This window comes from Podarcis pityusensis, assembly GCF_964106645.2.
Source record: "Podarcis pityusensis genome assembly, chromosome: 16".
Taxonomy (NCBI): domain Eukaryota; kingdom Metazoa; phylum Chordata; class Lepidosauria; order Squamata; family Lacertidae; genus Podarcis; species Podarcis pityusensis.
Window position 1 is genome coordinate 22705259 of NC_138041.1, and position 18596 is coordinate 22723854.

General features: G+C 47.1%; 2 protein-coding genes across 11 annotated transcripts in view; one reads left to right on the plus strand and one right to left on the minus strand.

Moving 5' to 3' along the window:
* The window catches only part of CIT (citron rho-interacting serine/threonine kinase), a 120912-nt gene extending 111426 nt beyond the window's left edge, over positions 1–9486 (plus strand). For all 10 annotated transcript variants that reach the window (XM_080986144.1, XM_080986148.1, XM_080986146.1 and 7 more), the window contains 2 exons: positions 1279–7588; positions 8013–9486. In XM_080986144.1, coding sequence (XP_080842270.1) covers positions 1279–1302 — 24 coding nt within the window. In that variant the 3' untranslated portion in view covers positions 1303–7588; positions 8013–9486. The remainder of the gene's footprint in view (positions 1–1278; positions 7589–8012) is intronic.
* On the minus strand, positions 8278–18182 carry PRKAB1 (protein kinase AMP-activated non-catalytic subunit beta 1). The gene is made up of 8 exons (XM_080986481.1): positions 18031–18182; positions 15092–15286; positions 14362–14528; positions 13739–13832; positions 12995–13109; positions 11895–12028; positions 9927–9995; positions 8278–9839 (listed from the first exon to the last, which is right to left on the minus strand). The coding sequence occupies exons 2-8, from the start codon at positions 15245–15247 to the stop codon at positions 9762–9764; spliced, it is 813 nt and encodes a 270-aa protein (XP_080842607.1). The 5' UTR covers positions 15248–15286; positions 18031–18182; the 3' UTR covers positions 8278–9761.
* Between the last annotated feature and the right edge of the window lie 414 nt (positions 18183–18596).

Sequence of the window (18596 nt, forward strand, 5' to 3'; positions counted from 1 at the left end):
AGAATGTAATCAGTCCAAACAGTCCGCGTGGGTTAGCTGAACCGCAGCCAGTGAAACCCGCCCTTGTAGGCTATCTGACAAAATGTATCCAGTGTAAACCAGGAATTTGCAGCTGACAAAATTGGACCATTCTGATACTGATTTAGGTTGATAACAATTTGGAGGGACACACCAAGTTTTGCTTCTGGATTTTAAATGTGAAGTAAACTGAACTTTTCTTTCAGCACAGGCGTCATTGTTGAAATCAGTGCCATATTAAGAAAAATCACGGGCACTAGGCCAGATCACTGTTTTAATTTTTCAGGGGAAATTTAGTAGACCTCCCCAGAACCATCTTATGAAAATCATGGGCTCTATGGCAGGGCCTTATTTCCTTGTTGGAGAATCTACTCCTGGTCAAAACTGCCTTGATATTGTCATCGGGGGGGGGGGGAGCTAAAGTAGAGGACTTATTATTGATTTGTTCTGCAAATTTTCTATGAACCACTTGAATGGAGCTTCTATGGACTACAATTTGAAAACCCCAGCTCTGTCATCTATTTAATTAACTTGTATGCTGCTTCATATTTCAGCAGAAATCTCTTAATTGGCTGCGCCATTGGAATAGCTTCAAATCGTAGCAATTTCCAGAGAGCAATTCTGCCCTTCATACTAGAAAAATCCCTTATATATAGGAATGATCCCAGAGGAGTTGGCTTTGTGGTCTAGGTGGCTGGGGCAAATCTTGCAATCAAGCAATACATCCCTGTGCGTTCAGATTCAATGCTTATTAAATTTATATGCCACCCTCCTTCCAAAGGAGCCCAGGACAGCTAACCTAGCAACACTAAAACAATACAATTAAAACTTCTAAAAGTAAGTCACCTACTCTCAAGTCTAATAATTTCAAGGTTGCCAGGGACAGGTATTTCAGCTCTCAAATACCTGGCTAAACAGGAATGTTTTAAATCTCCCTCCAAAAGTTAGTAACGAGGGAGGCCAATGCACCTCACTAGAGAGGGCATTCCACAAATTGGGAGCCACCACCAAGAAGGCCTCACTGTTGATTGTAGGGCCTAAAATGGTGAATATTGGGGAAAGGCACTATTGGGAAATGTTGTTGTTGATTAAATTTCTATACCGCCCTTCATCTGAAGATCACAAGGCAGTAGCCTTTGTTTACTACTAAGCAATATGCGCTTGAGAATCTCAGTCCAGCACTGCTGTAAACAATTATAGGAACTCTGACGCCAAGTGCATCTGCCGAACTTCATATCATTTTCTTCCTTTCTGTAACAGGTCTGGGACCAATCGTCAGTATAAGCTACACAAGCCTCCCCTTGACCTTGAACTGCAGGAAGAGCCGAGGAAATGTACTGAGTAGATGCACTTCTTAACTTAGCTGCCCAGGTACCCACCCAGCCAACAGCACTGGGCCCCAAATAATTGCTCTGGCAACAGGATCCGATCCACCAGGACTCAAGTTGCTCGCAAGGATCGTTTGCATCTCAGTTTCTTTTCCTGCAGCTTCCTGCAGTTCGGTTTTTCTCTTCCCCTCTCTCTCTTCTTGCCCCTTCCCTCTTTTTGAGCACTTTGTTACTACCGTTGCTCTTTCAAGCAGTTCATGGACTTTTTATACTTCGCTTTTAGCCTTTTACCAGCCCGCCCTCACCCCACCCCCCCACCCCCATCAACAGAAGTCAGATGGGATGGGGATCTCACCTAAGTCTTGAAAGGTGGGCTATATCAGCATTTGGGAAAGATGCTGGAATTCTGGGAAGGCCCTTTAACCGGCAAAAGGCCACAGCGATTCGTGTCTCCACACCCAACATCATTAGCTTCTGCTGTAGAGCTTTTAGAGAAAGCCTGATCAATTTAGTCCATCCGCTCCTTCCAAAACCTTTTGGAATTTAGGATTTCCAAAGAAAAAGATACCCGTTAAGTGCAGCTCTGCCGTCAGCCGGGTTACAGGGAAGGGAACGTCCTGTTTTAGCTCTCCCCAAATATCCCACGATAACACAGAATAAGTGGTCGTGATCCACTTCTCTCACTCTCTCCTTCTGCACTAAAGCAGTATGGAGGTGTAAAACCTCCCTCTCTTACCCAGGTTTTCTGCATGGCAGCTCCCTGCATGCTTCCTATACACCACCATCCTCCTGGCTGCAGTCTCCTTTTCAGTTGCTTTTGCTAGATATTGTATCTTGTACCTCCCGTGTTAACTAAACTGAAGCCTTTATAGATTATGCTGCAACAATAACCATCCTTGTTTACTGGGGAAACTGGCACTGAAGGAGAATGAGCTTTAACAGTTCTCGATTCCACGACAACAGAACTTAGCGAGGCATGACGACATTCCCATCCCCAGCCTGCACTAGGTAGGATCCTGTTCACAAACGTATCACTATATCCTGGATAAAGGCTAAGCTAAAGGAAAGGCCTCCTTGCCGCAGCGGTGCAACCAGCGCTCAGACGCTACCAAAGAAGGGGGTGGGGAACCGAAACAAAACAAGCCATACTGTGGTTTGTACTTTTTTGGGGTAGGTCAGGGACAGGGAACCTTTGGCCCTCCTGTTGGCGTTGGGCCCATAATGACCGCTGGCCGGGGCTGATGGGAGACAGAGCCCAACATCTGGAGGCCCACAGTCAGTGGGAATGGGTTGATGGCTTCACCTGGCGGTCAAAGGCAGGCAGCAGCTTTTGGGGAGTAGGTGCTCTCACCGTGCCATTTGCTCCTGCCTTCGTCAGGTCCCCATTTGGCTCCCGTTCTGGAGGTCCGCAGGCTCCCCATCCCTAGTACAGCAACAGACCACCCCTTCCCGGCAGTGAGGATAAAGGCAAATTTTAACAGCTTTGGCGAACTCTTCCAAACATTTCTCCATCACTTTTTGCCTCCCAGCTGCAATCCCCTCTATAGCTTCTCACGTTCGGGTGTTGCTGAGCCACCGAGGCAAACAAGTTTCCAAGTTTAGGCTTTCGGCCGTTCGATTTGCTTTAGCTGCTGCGTTTCACTCCAAGCTGGCAAGAGCAAAAATCCCACTCTGCCTCTCCTGCTTACTCCTTTTGCCAGCTGGTGCTGCCCTACTGGAGAGGCACCTAAAATCTCTTCTGCTTCAATCAGTGCCCTTCTGGAGGGTCTTGTGGATTACAGGGTCTGGTCTGTTGTATATCCAGGCTATTTTATATCAGATGGTTTGTCAGGAAACATGCTGAGACTTCTGCCTCTGGGTCTGGGTGTTCTGAAAGGTTTTTAAGGTCTTTGCATCTCATGGAAAAAAAGTCCCTCGTGACCTGAAAGCTCGGCTTGTCGAGTCCTGAGAGTGTATATCTTGTGTCTTGTTTGTGAAATGCTTCCTGCTATAGAATAGCTCAAAGGACTGTACATATTTACAAGAAACTTTATATTCGTAAAAAACAAAAAAAAGGAAATCAAATCAGTTTCTACTTTTTTATTGTAAAGTGTGCATCTTTATTTTCAACCACCAGCCCTTTGTTTTAACGGTGGCTGGGGAAAGGCGTCTTCAGCTACTTGAAGGGGCCTCGCCCTCACCCTCCAGGAATCCCACGAAGAAATAATTGTAACGTTAAATTTGCAGGCGGAAGCTTGCTAGCATCAGTGAGGTTCTCGAGCATAACTACAATATAGAATTTGCCGTCACTACCTTTTAACAGTTGCAGAAAAGGTAAAGAAACAACAGGAGCAACTCACACTCCACCTGGAAAAGTATTGAACTTGTTGTTAACAATAATCAAATAAAAACAAAATTCACTCGGACTGGCATGGTGCAGTGACCTTTTCCTTCCTACAGGAGCAGCAGCATCTTAAGGCGGGTGGGAGAGCATATCTTCCATCGTTGTCTCCCAGAGCCTTTATAACTCACCACTGCCTTTTAAAAGGGGGGGATTTTTTAAAAAAATTATATACTAACTTTCACTTGTCGTCTGCCATCCTGGAGGCCTGTCGTCAGGCAGAAAGGTGGCGTTATAAATATTTCAAGTAGCAAGACTATAAATTGTCAGAAGTTACTCTGTGAGTGCTTGGCTTCCATGGTTGTTACCTGAAGTCACAGGGATGAGCTGAGCGTCCCAACCCTCTCCATTGCTGCAGGATAAAAGCTGCCAGGCCTTCTAGAACGCAGCAGCAGCAGTAATTGCTAAACTTCCAGCTCTCCATCTTCAGTCCTGGAGTAAGCTATCCCGTCCCCATTAGGAAGCCAACCTGTCCATTTTTAAACATCGAGCAGCAGGTCAGCGGTCCCGGCAGACACACACGAGCCAATGGCTTCCCATAAACACCGTCCTAAAATAACAAAGGGGGAATAGTTCCTTGCCCTCTTCCTAGCAACAACACCCCTAAAGCTTCAAGTTTGTTTGTTTTTTAAAAGAAACAACTTATTGCCCGTGTTAATTCAGACTGTACATCTCAAAACAAGTCACGCTTGGCAAGAGAATGCAAGTTCAGACTATAATGTAAATACTTCTATTTTTAAACGAAGCCAGTTTATACAGGGTCTGATGTATTCTTCTACAGGGATCGTGTGTGTCTATTACTAACTATCGGCTTTACAGGAACTGAAGTGTGTTTCCTGATGAGTTGTACACCTAACCTTTTCCCAGCCTGCTGTGGGTAGGTTACCAGTAAGCGATGCCCCCCCCCCAGCCCCGCCCCAACCACCACCTTAACCACCACCTTTTGGTCTCCATATAGCTCATAGTGATGCTCTGCATAAACAAAACAAAAAAAACCAAACTGCTTTGACTTCTGTTGTGCCTAATCTTGAATGTATAAATGAACTGCAAGCTTGTTTACAAATGTTCCTTTATTTTTCTTTCAATGTGCACATAAATATACTTATTTAAGACTCACTGTTTCAGTCCTGTCGATAAGATTCATAATCAAACTGTGGGGTTTTTTTGGGGGGGAGGACTGCTGGTGAACTAAACAAAGCAAGCATTCTCTTTCCTCTGCTCTCCCGCACTTAAAGCAATTGGGCTGCCCACCCTTTGTCCATCATCTCTAGCTGTGCATAATTCTGCATTTTGCTCACAGTGGGGAGGGGTACGCAGGGTTTGAAGGCCTGCCCCCAAGCATTGCACATCTTCAGTTACTCACCTGACTTCTGGGATCTGCCAAGGAGTGTGGTGGAGTCTCCTTCTTTGGAGGTCTTTAAGCAGAGGCTTGACAACCATATGTCAGGAGTGCTCTGATGGTGTTTCCTGCTTGGCAGGGGGTTGGACTCGATGGCCCTTGTGGTCTATTCCAACTCTATGATTCTATGATCTCATCTGCAAAGCCCCCGCCCCACACACTTCCATATTTGAAGCTGGCAGGGCCAGAGGTTTCTGGGGCAACTGAATTTTACATGACCGTACTGCATCGTAGCAGTCATTCTCCCATTCCAAATTACCACAGCCTTCCACAAATGGTTAGATTACATCCACTGCTGACCACCGGCTAAACTGACTAGGGCACAGATGAGAGAGGAAGGCTGTTCTAACAGGAGGGTGGCTCTTATCTACCTCCCCATGCCCCTGGAGCTAACAGGGAACTTTCTGAGAATACACTTGTGCTGTTGCTCAACTCCTGGTGAACACAGCTGTACTTCCTGCTAGTGGATGTGGTCTGCAACAATGAAACGTCAAGGGCAACGAGTTGTGCTAGCTGTGCATAGAGCTGGCTGGGGTTGGGAGTTGCCGCCCAGCAGATTTTTCCCCTTAACCTAAAACTGGCCACTCACTTCCTTTATCTCCCCAGTTTTATATTTATAGTCACCAAAAATTGCAGGTGGGGAAGATTTCAGTCGTAGTCTTGGGGAGGATTTCAAATGCAGCGAATCTCATGCCATTTATTAGGGCGAAAATATCACACAGATGTGCAATATTTGGTTTAGTTTATTAATTTAAAAAGTGTAAAAAAAATATGGGGGCAAAAAAAGCAGTAGATCTATTGAGTTCAGAAGAGCTTGGGATTATGTAAGAAAAAGGGTGTTGTGTGTCTATATGAGAGAGAAATGTTATTAGGTATGGTGATTCAGCCTCTGCAAGAGCTGTTTATGCATGGATGCTTAAAATGGAGCCAGCAGAGAAGTTTTAATGTGAAAAGCTTGCTCATTATGACTTCTTAAATGTCGCTTTATACCTTTGACGCAGGGGTGGGGAACATGTGGCCCTGCAGTTGTTGGACTTCAACTCTTATCTGCCCTTAATGGTTAATCTGATCCAGCATGGTTGAATTTACATTCTTAACTGACTTCAAGAGAGGATTAGATGAATTCGAGGAGGATTTGCCATAGTTACATGAGCCATAACAGATATAGTCTCCACTGTCAAGAGTTGGCATGCGTCTGTATGTTAGATACAGGGAATCACAAGTAGAGAGAGGTAGTGCAGTGTTGTCTTCAGGTCCCGCTTGTGAACTTTGCAGCCAGAGAACAGGATGTTGGACTTGATAGACCTCTGGCCTCATCCAGCAAGGCTTTTTTGATGTTCTAAATGTCCCAGTAGTTGCTCATAAACCTAGCAGTTTTAGAGATGTCAGAGCGTAAGAGCTGCTCTGCTTGGACTGCATCTAGTTTTGAATCCAGTTTCCCGCTGTGACCAAATGAATGTCCTGTGAGAAACATAAAAGCCAGGACATAAAGGCAAAAGCATCCTGCCTCATCCTGGAGGCAGCTCTTGTGGCTAGTTGCTCTCTATACCCTTCTCCATGAATACTTCTAAACCCCTTTTAAAGTTTCTGCTTGGAGAAATAGTTAAATGTGCTGCAGGAAGAAGTTGTTTTGTGTCCTGAATCCCCCTACCCTCTTTTAGCTTCCTTGAATGACCCTTCAGCTTCTAGTGTTACGAATACAGGAAAAAAGCTTCTCTCTATTTTCAATGTACAGTACATAGTTTTAAACATCTATAATATCCACCTGCCTTCCTTTATTTCTTTTTGCTAAGCTGAAACTCTTCAAATGCCACAACCTTTTCTGCCACTGTGTGTCTTTCTGCTACGGTATCTCAACCGGTCACACCGTTGCTTTCGTACAACAGCATAATGATAGTGGCAGTCTTATTTTTTCCACCCTTTCTCTAGCAATACCTAGATGGAGTTTACATCCCGCCCCCCCAAAAAAAAACACTGCCCCATGCAGAGTTGACATTTCCACCAAGCTATCAGTTATAGCCTCCAGAACTCTCTTCTTGATCAGTCACTACAAGCACATATGTGTAGTTAGGAATTCGTTTTGCCCTAATCTGCATGACTCTGGACATTTGCTTCTTTGCCTGCCTGCTCCAAGAGCCTGATCTTTTCGATTAGCTCATCTTCCTCATCATAGTGAAAGTAACTAGAGCAGAGGGTGGGGAACCTCAGACGGGAGCCAAATACAGCCCTCCAGACCTGTGCAGTTTGCCCTCCAGTTTGTCCTTGAACACTGATGATGTCTCTCCCTTGTTGATGGAGATTAGAGAGGGCTGTTTGAGTAGAGACTAGCCTACTGTACAAAGGTAGCATTTACATTTGTTGCTCCACCCAACTTTTGCCTCTGGCCCCACCTACCACCGACATGTGGCCCTCAGGCTGAAATAACTTAACCGTCCTGGAACAAGAGGGATCACAGGTTGAGAGGCTACTATATGTTGTTGTTGTTGCTGTTGTTTAGTCGTTTAGTCGTGTCCAACTCTTCGTGACCCCATGGACCAGAGCACGTCAGGCACTCCTGTCTTCCATTGCCTCCCGCAGTTTAGTCAAACTCATGCTGGTAGCTTCGAGAATACTATCCAACCATCTCGTCCTCTGTCGTCCCCTTCTCCTTGTGCCCTCCATCTTTCCCAACATCAGGGTCTTTTCCAGGGAGTCTTCTCTTCTCATGAGGTGGCCAGAGTATTGGAGTCTCAGCTTCAGGATCTGTCCTTCCAGTGAGCACTCAGGGCTGATTTCCTTCAGAATGGAGAGGTTTGATCTTCTTGCAGTCTATGGGACTCTCAAGAGTCTCCTCCAGCACCATAATTCAAAAGCATCAATTCTTCGGCGATCAGCCTTCTTTATGGAGGCTACTATATAGTGACCATTAAATTTTCCTGTAGAGTAGCTAACTTAGCTCCACTGCGAGACAATCATTTTGTTGACCTCCAGCACTTGGTAAACCCGACCATACAACCCCCACCCTCCACCTTTGTCTTGCCCTACCCAACAGGCATGTTCCTCTCACATATTGCAACAGGTCACAGGTGACAGTATGGGTTGCAACCTTTGCCGTAATGTCGGGAAGTTAACCTGTGTTCCTTTCAAGAAAGGTGCAGAGGAAATGCTCACTCTTCATTATGTAAACTGATTTTATTTTCTTTTTAAAAAAACTGATTTCTGAAGAGAAAAAACAGCAAACAGAAGATTTTTTTAAAAAAAGCAGACGTGAAATACTGTTCTCAACAGCGGTCTAGAGCAGGGATGGGAGCTTGGAGCCGCCCAGCTCCCATCTGTCCCAAACAGCTGGTCAGACTAGGTTAGGGATGAAGGCGGTTGCAGCCCAATGACACCTGGAGGAGCCACAGGTTAGCCAGCCCCTGTTCTAGAGTGCCTGTTCTACCTATATATCAGTTTCAGCTACTCAAAGCAATAAAACTGCCTGGTGGCCTCAAAAGATTGGTAAGGAATCAGAAGGGGAAAAAACCACACAGGGCTCGCTTGGCTAAGAAGGCACAAGCTGGTGCCACAGCAGGCTAGGGAGTGTGTGCACCTTGGTGTGACAGACAACACATTAATTGGCCTTTTGGGGGGGGGGGGAGACAAGCAGGCAGCTTATCTTTTATGGGAGGTGTAGCCCCTTGACGAGCCTCCTGCCACAAACAAGGGGAGGCTACAGCTGTTTGAGAGGAGAAGCATCCTGATTCCTTAGCGTAGAGACATGTGAAGGCCTGGGGTGCAAAGCCCACCTCCCCTAGCAACCCTGGAGTAGGGCAGCAATATTGCTTGGGAGTTCTAATCTTTGGAAAGGAAGGAGCCACATTTCTGAGCAAGCTATCCAAGAAGTTAGGGGGCTTGTAGGACCCAGAAAGGGTTGGTCCCGAAGCTTCACAGCAGTGTCCGACTCTTCTAGCCTCTTCGTAAGATCCTGCTGCCCACCGGACAGTGAAACCACCAACCTAAAGCCATCAGTCCAGCTGCAGTAAACTGAAAGATGTGCCAAGCATTTTCTGCTGGCAAGTAACCAAAGCTGGCTGCCTTTGCCAGTCATCTGAAACCTGGCAAGTCGCGCCCAGGTTACAAAAGGTGACTAGCGGGGAGGGCAGGGACGAACGAGAACGAAAAATAAAAAGTTATTTATAAGGGTATGCCCAGATTGCTACAGAAGGAAGACACCTTCTCTTACACGTATTGCTGTACGAAAAAAAGCAAAGCCACTTTGGGGACTTTGGACGATTGAAGGTGTCCATTCATCCCGAGTGCCCGGTTCAAAAATTCGTTTGTATTAACTCTGCAAACTAAATGCCCTTGGCAGCTTGTGCGTCTTCATAGATCCCCCCCCCCCCGCCCGCAATATTACAGGGCAACGAACCCCCTCAAAAACCCACGGCCTTGATTGGCAGCACAAGTGGGTTCCCGGTTGTGGGGCTAAAGAACATTCAAAGCAGGAGGGAGAGAAAGAGAGCAAGGCAAATTTGGGCTCTTTTAAAAAATATAAAGATATATATATATAAATATGCGTTACGATTCGACAGCAAGTCCGCTACTGTTTCAAAGAGCATACGCTTCTCATTTGTTCCCTCCGCTGCTCCATCGGCCTGGGCACCCAGCTCTGCTTTCATATGGGCTTATACAGCAGCGTAGTGACATATTTCTTCTTGTAACGGTGGGTAGCGCTGAGCACCATGACCCCGTCCTAGGAGAGAGTTGCAAAGAGAGGGAGATCAGAAGACAGAACCGTCTAAACACAGGCAGACAGCAAGGACTTAAGCCGCCAACTTACCTTGATGGAAAGGGCATAGAGGTGATTCAGCATGACGTGATTCGGCTCGGGAAGCAGGGCAGGATCGCACTAAAGAGGGCGACAAAGGAGAGTAGTTCAGGACACGGATGAGGAACCCTTTTTCAGCTCAAGGGCCACGTTCCCTCTCGAGGAGCCTGCCAGGAGCCACATGGCTGTTGCAGGTGGCACCAAAGTCAAGTGAGTGGAGCATCGCTGCATTCCAGCAATACACATGGGGCAGGTTTCTGCACCACTGTTGTCTCCACCCAACCAAGTCAGAGGCACTGTCGCAGTTCACAGACACATTCCAGCCAGGCATAGGCTTCTGAGGAAAGGGCAGAGTGAAGGTGTGGTTTGGGGGGAGACGAGCAATTTAAGGAGAGGGTGTGGCTAAGGGAGACTCCGAAGGGCCAGGTACACAGCCCCAGAGGTTTGCATTTGACCCCCAAGCACTCTATCTGATTTAGAAGAGTCTGGATTTGATATCCCGCTTTATCACTACCCGAAGGAGTTTAAAAGCAGCTAACATTCTCCTTTTCCTTCCTCCCCCACAACAAACACTCTGTGAGGTGAGTGGGGCTGAGAGACTTCAGAGAAGTGTGACTGGCCCAAGGTCACCCAGCAGCTGCATGTGGAGGAGCGGGGAAGCGAACCCGGTTCACCAGATTCCGAGACTACCGCTCTTAACCACTACACCGCACTGGCTCTCTTTAGGACTAAAAGGTAAAAGGACCCCTGACCATTAGGTCCAGTCGCGGACGACTCTGGGGTTGCGGCGCTCATCTCGCTCTATAGGTCAAGGGAGCCGGCGTTTGCCCGCAGACAGCTTCCGGGTCATGTGGCCAGCATGACTAAGCCGCTTCTGGCAAACCAGAGCACCACATGGAAACGCCATTTACCTTCCCACTGGAGTGGTACCTATTTATCTACTTGCACTTGACATGCTTTCAAACTGCCAGGTGGGCAGGAGCTGGGACCAAACAATGGGAGCTCACCCCGTCGTGGAGATTCAAACTGCCGACCTTCTGATCGGCAAGCCCTAGGCTCTGTGATTTAGACCACAGTGCCACCCGCATCCCGATTTAGGAATAGGGCTGGGCAATATCTGGTTTTCAGCATCGTGATATATCGCCAGCAAAGCATTGTGATATACCAATATATCACAATATCTGAAATAAGGATTGGCGCTATGTAGAGGCAATGGCTGGCTTCACGGTCTTCCCCGCATCGTGATTTTTGCCAGCGCCTGCTCTTGTGATTCGCCTGCCCCCAGCACGAGGCAGTGGAGCAGAGTTAATGCGCTGCAGGAATCAAGAGAAACATTGGCTGGTTCCATGGTTTTCCCCACACTGTGATTTGTGCATAGCACACACACACATTGTAATTTGCGATATATTGCCAGGTCAAAAATTATAAAACCGATATCCCAATATGGACTTCAAACCACTTTTGGACAATATGTCGCCTAGCCCTATTTAGAACTTTGAATGCAAAATCAGGAAAGCCACTAGGGGCCACCAGAGGACCCTTGTACATCTACCAAATACATTTTTTTTGTAGCATGAAAGAAACTTTCCATTCCTGTGGAAGCTTCTGAAATGCAAACCCAAGCATGACCAGTTTATTAAGAAAACAGGATGCAAGGTGCGGCAAGGCTTATTATTATTAATAATAATAATTATTATATTTGTATACCATCTCCCTTCCATGTGTAAATCTGAGGGCAGTTCACAGCATAAAAATACAAGATAAAAACACATAATAAGAAAAAAAGAAACCAATAACCCTCCTCGCCAGGTTAAGTCAAACAATTCAGAGTTTCAGTCTCACTGTGCCACCTCTGTTTTCAAATGGAGAATCCCCACATAAAAACTGCCCAAAGCTGGTAAGGACACACCAGCTTACACAGTGAATTTGATTTGGGGGGAAAGCGGGGGCTTGCTTCTATCTTCACGTTTCTCTACTCACCGAAATCCCAGTGTCTTTGTTTAGGATAACCTGCAGGAGGTGCGGAGGAAGAATGGGGGGGGACTTGAAGCGCTCTTCAGGCTTACAGATGTAGGGTTCCTGGTGGTAGGGTCCGGGGGGTGAACTCGACAGCTCTGCTCAGGGAGGAGAGGGGAGAGAGAGGGGAGGTTCCTGTGGTTAACCTTGGTCTATTTGGGAGAAAGCACTTCTAAACAATTTCCCATTTCAGCCGTGGTCTTGAATCCCCAAAGGTTTCCTTACTTGATTTCTACACTTTACCACTGAATGCCATTTATTCAGCAAACTTTACTGCCTGTTTGCCCATTTGAGAGAGATCCTTTTGGCACTCTCTGCAATGCCTTTTTCAATAACAAAAATCATTATCATTGTTGAATTTATTGCCCATCCTTCACCACCAGGTCCCAGGGAGGGCTACAAGAATTTAAAACTTCGGATTAAAAACAGTTAAAAGGTTTAGAATGTAACTGATCAACATCTGTATAGCTAGATCATTTCTTCTAGCTCATCCATGGGATGTTCCAAGACAGCAGAACAACATTTGGGCGAATAATATATTATGCCTTTAATTCTGGATGCTGCTGCTGTTCTTACCACCCTGGACAATTTGGTACCCTCAGGAAACTTCGCTACCTCACTGCTCACATCTAACGCCAGGCCAAGTTTAAAAAGCACAGGCCCCAATACCAATTCCATTGAGGAGGACACTTTTTACACCTCTCCACTGTGAGATATGTCCATTTATTCCTATCTTGTGCTTTCCGTTCTTTGATCCATAAGGGATCTTATCTCACGATTGCTAAGCTTACTCGGGAGTCCTTGCTGAAGAACTGTTCGAGACTCTTAAGTGCACAATGTCTGCTCGATCACCACTTTCCGTGTGGTTACTGACACTCTCAATAATGTGCCGGGAGGAACAAAGTCCTCCAGGATTAACTGTGCATTCAGACCATCCCCACTGCCATGAAACAAATAGTGTTCAATGATGTCACTTCTGCAAAATGCACAGCTAGACACTAAACCCTGGACCAAGGCAACACAGCACCCCCAACCATGGAGAAGCACGACACCAAGATACCTACCAGATACATCTGAGGACTTTTGGGAGTCCACCATTAAAGCATCAAATACTTCAAAGTCTGTTTTCTTCACCTGGATGACGTTGTTGACTGTCCCCAGCTGGCTGGTTACTACAGGCTAGGAAGAAAACCAAGGGGCAGCTTGTAAATTGCTTTGGGGTGCCTCATGGGAAGAGATTGGAGGGGAAGGAGAAGGAACAGAATGTAGACCAGCAAAGCTCTACTTTGCATCTCCAAATTGGGCTCCACCCCATAGCTTTTGGGAACCTCCAGATTGTTAGACTCCAGCTCCCATCAGCCCCGGTCAGAGTGGCCAATGGTCAGGGATGATGTCAGCAACACCTGGAGGGGTACAGGCTCCCCATCCATGACCAAATCTCAGGCCTTCCCATGGGAAGGATGTAGGAAGATTTTTTTAAAAAGGAGAAGTCTTCGGCTGAGTGTCTGACCAACGGCAGGTGCCCCACTGGTTCATTACAGAAAGAAGTCAGTTGTCAAAATTGATTTGCGCATGGATATACGTGACTTTATGCTGCTACGTCAAGTGATGGCCTACATATGTAAAAGGGCCACCACCTTTGATGTGAACTATCATCCCTAAAACAACACGCTTTCCAATGCACCCGGCATTTCGCATGTTCATCTGCCAGCCACCAATCACAGAGAAATTAAAGAAGGCGGAGGCATGGATGCATGAACCAGCCCTTCATGATGGCCAAGTAAGACGATTGAAAAAGGCAATATTACCTCTGCAGGATCATGTGTCCATTGACCATCCACATAAAACTTGTATTGGTGTTCGCCTTCTGGGAGATCGAGAATTGCTACAAAGTTATTGTGGCTATAAATGAGAGAGGGAGGGGATTAAAAAGAGAAAGAGAGAGAGGGAGGGGATACAATTAATCCTTTACCGTAGAAAGTGAGTCAGCTAAATAATAATTAAAAAGTCTGAATCTGAAGAGTGGTCCAATCAGAAGGACAATTTTTGCCTCTTCCCATTCTGCAGACAACCCACCCCAATATACTGGAATGAAACACACAGTACCATCCTGCCCACCAAAAGCAAAACCCCAACAGCTCTTTGTGAGTGCGATTGTAGGCCGCTCTTGCTTAGAGGCTGGGGATTTGCAGCGATGTTTTGTTGCAAGACTGGCTCCCCATGCCCATAAAGGTGAGCTGCTCTTGAAAATGAGCATTGGCTTCACCACCAGTATTTGATAACAGCATGGCACCAAGCTCAGCCCACTTTTCCTGCTCTTGTAGGAAACTGCAGTAAGGATAGACACTGTAAATACCCTTTAAAACATATTGGGCATCCTCACCAAGACGGCAAACAAAGGTAGCCCAGACCAAGCCACAAAGATGCTCACCTCCGCGTCAGTGGAAGTTTGCTCCAGTTGTTAAAAGAGCCAGACAGAAAGACCTCTTTGCCTCCTCCGGTCCAGCGAAAAACAGTTGGCCGAGCTTGTGTAGGAGCCTTATCATTCACCTCGACGTCATGCTGCCAGGCCAGGAATTCTTCTTTTTCCTTGCCAAGCTGCGTAGGACAGGGAGGGAGGAGTATGTGGTGTAATGGCCAAGTCTTGGTAAAAATTCGGTTCCTCAATCTGTTTTAGGTTAAGTGGCTAAGGGGTGGGTCATTTAGGGTCCACTTGCATAGCTGGATTTCTCCTTCCTATCCCTTCTCCAGGCACTCCCAAAATCTTATCCATAGGATCCCACAATCTTCTGAAGCAGACCTTTGCTCCATTGGGCCTACATACCATTATCTGACCGCCTCCTAGCAGAGGGTGAAGGAGGTGGAAACAGACATTCAAATGACTCAGCGTTTGCCTAGGTCTGACTTGGAGGGGACCCACTGAAATTAACAGATCCAAGTTAGATATGTCTATTGCTTTCAGTGGGTCTGTTCTGAGTGGTACTAACGCTTGATGTAACCCAATGGCCAATTCCCCCTCTCTAAAAAGACAAACAACCAACTGGCTGCTGGAGCTTCTGCAAGAGTAAACTGGCGCCTGTCTCACATCCTTCAAAATGGCAGCATGAACCCTTTTACTCGGCTTTCCCAGTGAATGAGGGCGAACGCCTGAGGTCACATACCTTTATTTCCTCGGCGTGGAACATGTCGGCGTCTTCAGGGCTGTCCATCAAGATCTTCGGCCGGTCTCCATCCTTTGTTCCTCCGCTATCTCTCCGAGGTGTCTTGTGGCTGCCTTGACGCTCCACACCGGCCCGCTCACTGCTCGTGTTCCCCATTGCTCTTCAGATCCCAAAGAGAAAGACAGCCACAAATCTCTGCAACAAATCAGGTGCCGGAGAAACCAGAGGCTGTTCAGTCGGCATAAACAAACAGCCCAGCTCACAATCTAATAAGCAATGGGCAGGAGAATGACAAGCTGGTGGTGAAAATGAGCCAGTGTGGTTTACTGCTGGCTTTTGACTGCAGAGATCTGGTTTGAAAGCCCTGCTGAGCTACAAAGTCCACTATATGTGTTGTTTGATTGGTTTACTGTCTCTTGTTTGTTTGTTCCTGTCTTGAAGCCAATGATGCCATTTGGGTGGGGATGAACACCAGGCACACAAGGCTTGTGTCCTGTAGAGAGAGAAGCTTAGAACCTGTGTGGTGTCACAATTAAAGTGCCTGAGAGACCTGGGTTCAAATCCCACTCAGCCAGGAAGTTCAATAGTTGACCTTGATTCACTCCCCACCCCTCCCAGCCTAAACTACTTCACAGGGCTACTGAAAGGCGAGAATGGGGAAGGGAGCAAAAAGGCCCTTGGCTAATTGGTGGAAGGATGGAATAAAAAATAAAAATGGAATGAGGTGAAAGCATAGAAGGTCCCTGGAAGCATCTCCAGCTGAAAGGAGCAACATCTGCCATGAAGATCACTAGATGACCTTGGGTCACATTCTCAACCTAATCTCCCTCACAGGGTTGTTGTGAAGATAAAATAGAATCTGCAACCTGTGCTTCTCAGAAGGCCAAGCAAGACAAATATATTCTTTTTAACTGTCATCTGCCCCAGCTGCAACAAAGCATGTCTCTCCCTTATCAATCTCTACTGCCACAACAGGCACTGTAACCTTCCAATAGTTTGACTTCACCCACAAAGGCACACTCCTCCATTGTCTCCCGAGACAGACGGATGCCAGCAAAATATTCAGCCTTTTCTCTAAGAAGCTACAGATAGCATAATGGTTCTCCCATCTCTTGTGAGATAGGTGAGCCTGCGTGTGTATGACTGGACCAAGATCACACAACAATCTATATCTTCCAAATGAGGAAAACACTTCACCTGGGTCCCAACAAAGTGCGCTCTACTAAATAAAGCTATTAAGCTTTAAACATGCACAACTCAAAAAAAACCCGGGAACCTGAACATTTGGAAGATTCAGGACAGACAAACAGGAAGTCCTTCTTCACACAGCATCTAATTCATCTGCGAAATTAGCTGCCACAGGATGTAGTGACAGTCACGAACTTGGACAGCTTTAAAAGAGAATTCAACAAATTCATGGGGGATAAGGCTTCTACTCTAGATGGCTGCTAGCCTCTACTGTCAGAGGCAGTAAACACCTCTGCATGCCAGCTGCTGTGAATCGCAGGTGGGCAGAGTGCTAGTGTACTCAGGCCCTACTTGAAAGCTTCCCTTTGGGCCAGTGTGAGAACAGGATGCTGGAACCAGACGAGTCCCTTTCACTTGATCCAGCAAGGCTCTCTCACCTGCTGTGAGTTGTGTTCAAGCTGTGACTTGTCCTTCAGGACCCTCCCTCCCCAGTAACATATGCAACCCCTAAGTACCACCGGTCAAGAGGACATCCAGCAGAAGATGCATAGAATCATAGAACTGGAAGGGACCACAAGGGTCATCTAATCCAACCCCCTGCAACGCAGGAATCTTTTGCCCAATGTGTGGGGCTCGAACCCATGCCTTAGCATCTGGTTGACTTCTCTGAGAACAGGATGCTGTCGGCTTGACCCAGTACGGCTCTTACGTTTTTATACCACAAAAGGACTGGCATAGCTACAACTGTTGAAGGTTTAGCTCAAGTTGTGAATGACTCACCCTTTGACACCCCCCACCCACCCACCTCCCGCCCCTAATATTTGCAACTATTTAAATATCCCCACTTATAAAAAGGATATCCAGCAGGAAAAGAAAGGAAAGACCCCTCTGTGCCAAAGACTCCAGAGAGCCACTGTTGGTGGAACTATAAAACACTGGGCTAAAGGGACGAATAATCTGATCCGGTTCGAGGCAGTTCCTAATATAGCTAACATATAAATTCAAATCTAACATATAAATTCAAATAGTGATGTATGGAAGTGAGAGCTGGACCATAAAGAAGGCTGATCGCCGAAGAATTTATGCTTTTGAGTTATGGTGCTGGAGGAGACTCTTGAGAGTCCCATGGACTGCAAGAAGATCAAACCTCTCCATTCTGAAGGAAATCAGGACAGATCCTGAAGCTGAGACTCCAATACTCTGGCCACCCCATGAGAAGAGAAGACTCCCTGGAAAAGACCCTGATGTTGGGAAAGATGGAGGGCCCAAGGAGAAGGGGACGACAGAGAACGAGATGGTTGGACAGTGTTCTCGAAGCTACCAGCATGTGTTTGACCAAACTGCGGGAGGCAGTGGAAGACAGGAGTGCCTGGTCCATGGGGTCACGAAGAGTCGGACATGATTGAACGACTAAATAACAACATTAATTCAAAGTCTGAGAGGCAAGTGGCACCGGATGTGCGCGAAGAACCTTCCTTTCACCTCTAGCGCTGCGCAGGGAAATGGGCTTTTCAAAAGGCTCGCTTGGTGACCTTGGGCCAGTCCCCTCCTCTCAGCCTGGACCTTCCTCGCATTAAACAGCAACACTCGCGTGCTAAACAGCAGGCAAAGAATTATCCTCTGCACATGCTCAGGAGCCCGGTGCTCTCCTGCCCGGGGGGGGGGGAAGGTTCCGGGGCTCAAGCAGCCTCTTTGTGCCGTGGACCGAGGAGGGACTCGCCGCAGCGCCCGCCCGCTTCCTTTTCACTCACCTGCAAGCGGCTCCGCGACTCTCTTCTCGGGGTCCCCGGGCAACAGCCGTTCTCGCCACTTCCGGTTTCTCCCCGGCCGCCTGAGAAACAACTTCCGGTCTCGGGAAGATCCTGGCGGCGCAGCTGAACTCGAGTTCTTATTACACATGCGGGTGCGCGAAGCAGGCAGGAGGCGGGGCGGGAGCTTGCCGGAATTTAAAGGGGCCGCGTCGCCTTTTTACCTTCTGCTCCGGCGGCGAGAGTTCTAGGAAGCGCCACTCGCCCCCAAGTCTCATCGTCTAGTTTGTTCCCAGCCCCGCGCCGCCCAACAGACTCCTGGAAATGGATGAGGAATCTAAATGATTAGAAGGAAATTGCACTCCGTACATGCTCAGAGGCTCCCTCTGTACGCGCTCAGAGGCAGCCAGCCCATACATGTGCTTATTCAGAAGTAAAATAGCAAAAATAAAAATAAAACCTTGTGTGACACCCTTAAGTAGAGGTGGGGAACCTGTGGCCCTTTGGGTATAATTAAATTACTTCCACCATCACCACCCATTGCTGATCATTGGTCAGATGTTTATAGG

Bases quoted from the DNA above. Each gene is read 5' to 3' on its own strand.
- PRKAB1 (XM_080986481.1), bottom strand. From the start codon at position 15,247: ATGGGGAACACGAGCAGTGAGCGGGCCGGTGTGGAGCGTCAAGGCAGC. The intron at 14,529-15,091 runs GTATGTGACCTC...TGTCCTACGCAG, and splicing joins TCCACGCCGAGGAAATAAAG to CTTGGCAAGGAAAAAGAAGA. The intron at 13,110-13,738 runs GTAATATTGCCT...TTTTCTTCCTAG, and splicing joins GGACACATGATCCTGCAGAG to CCTGTAGTAACCAGCCAGCT.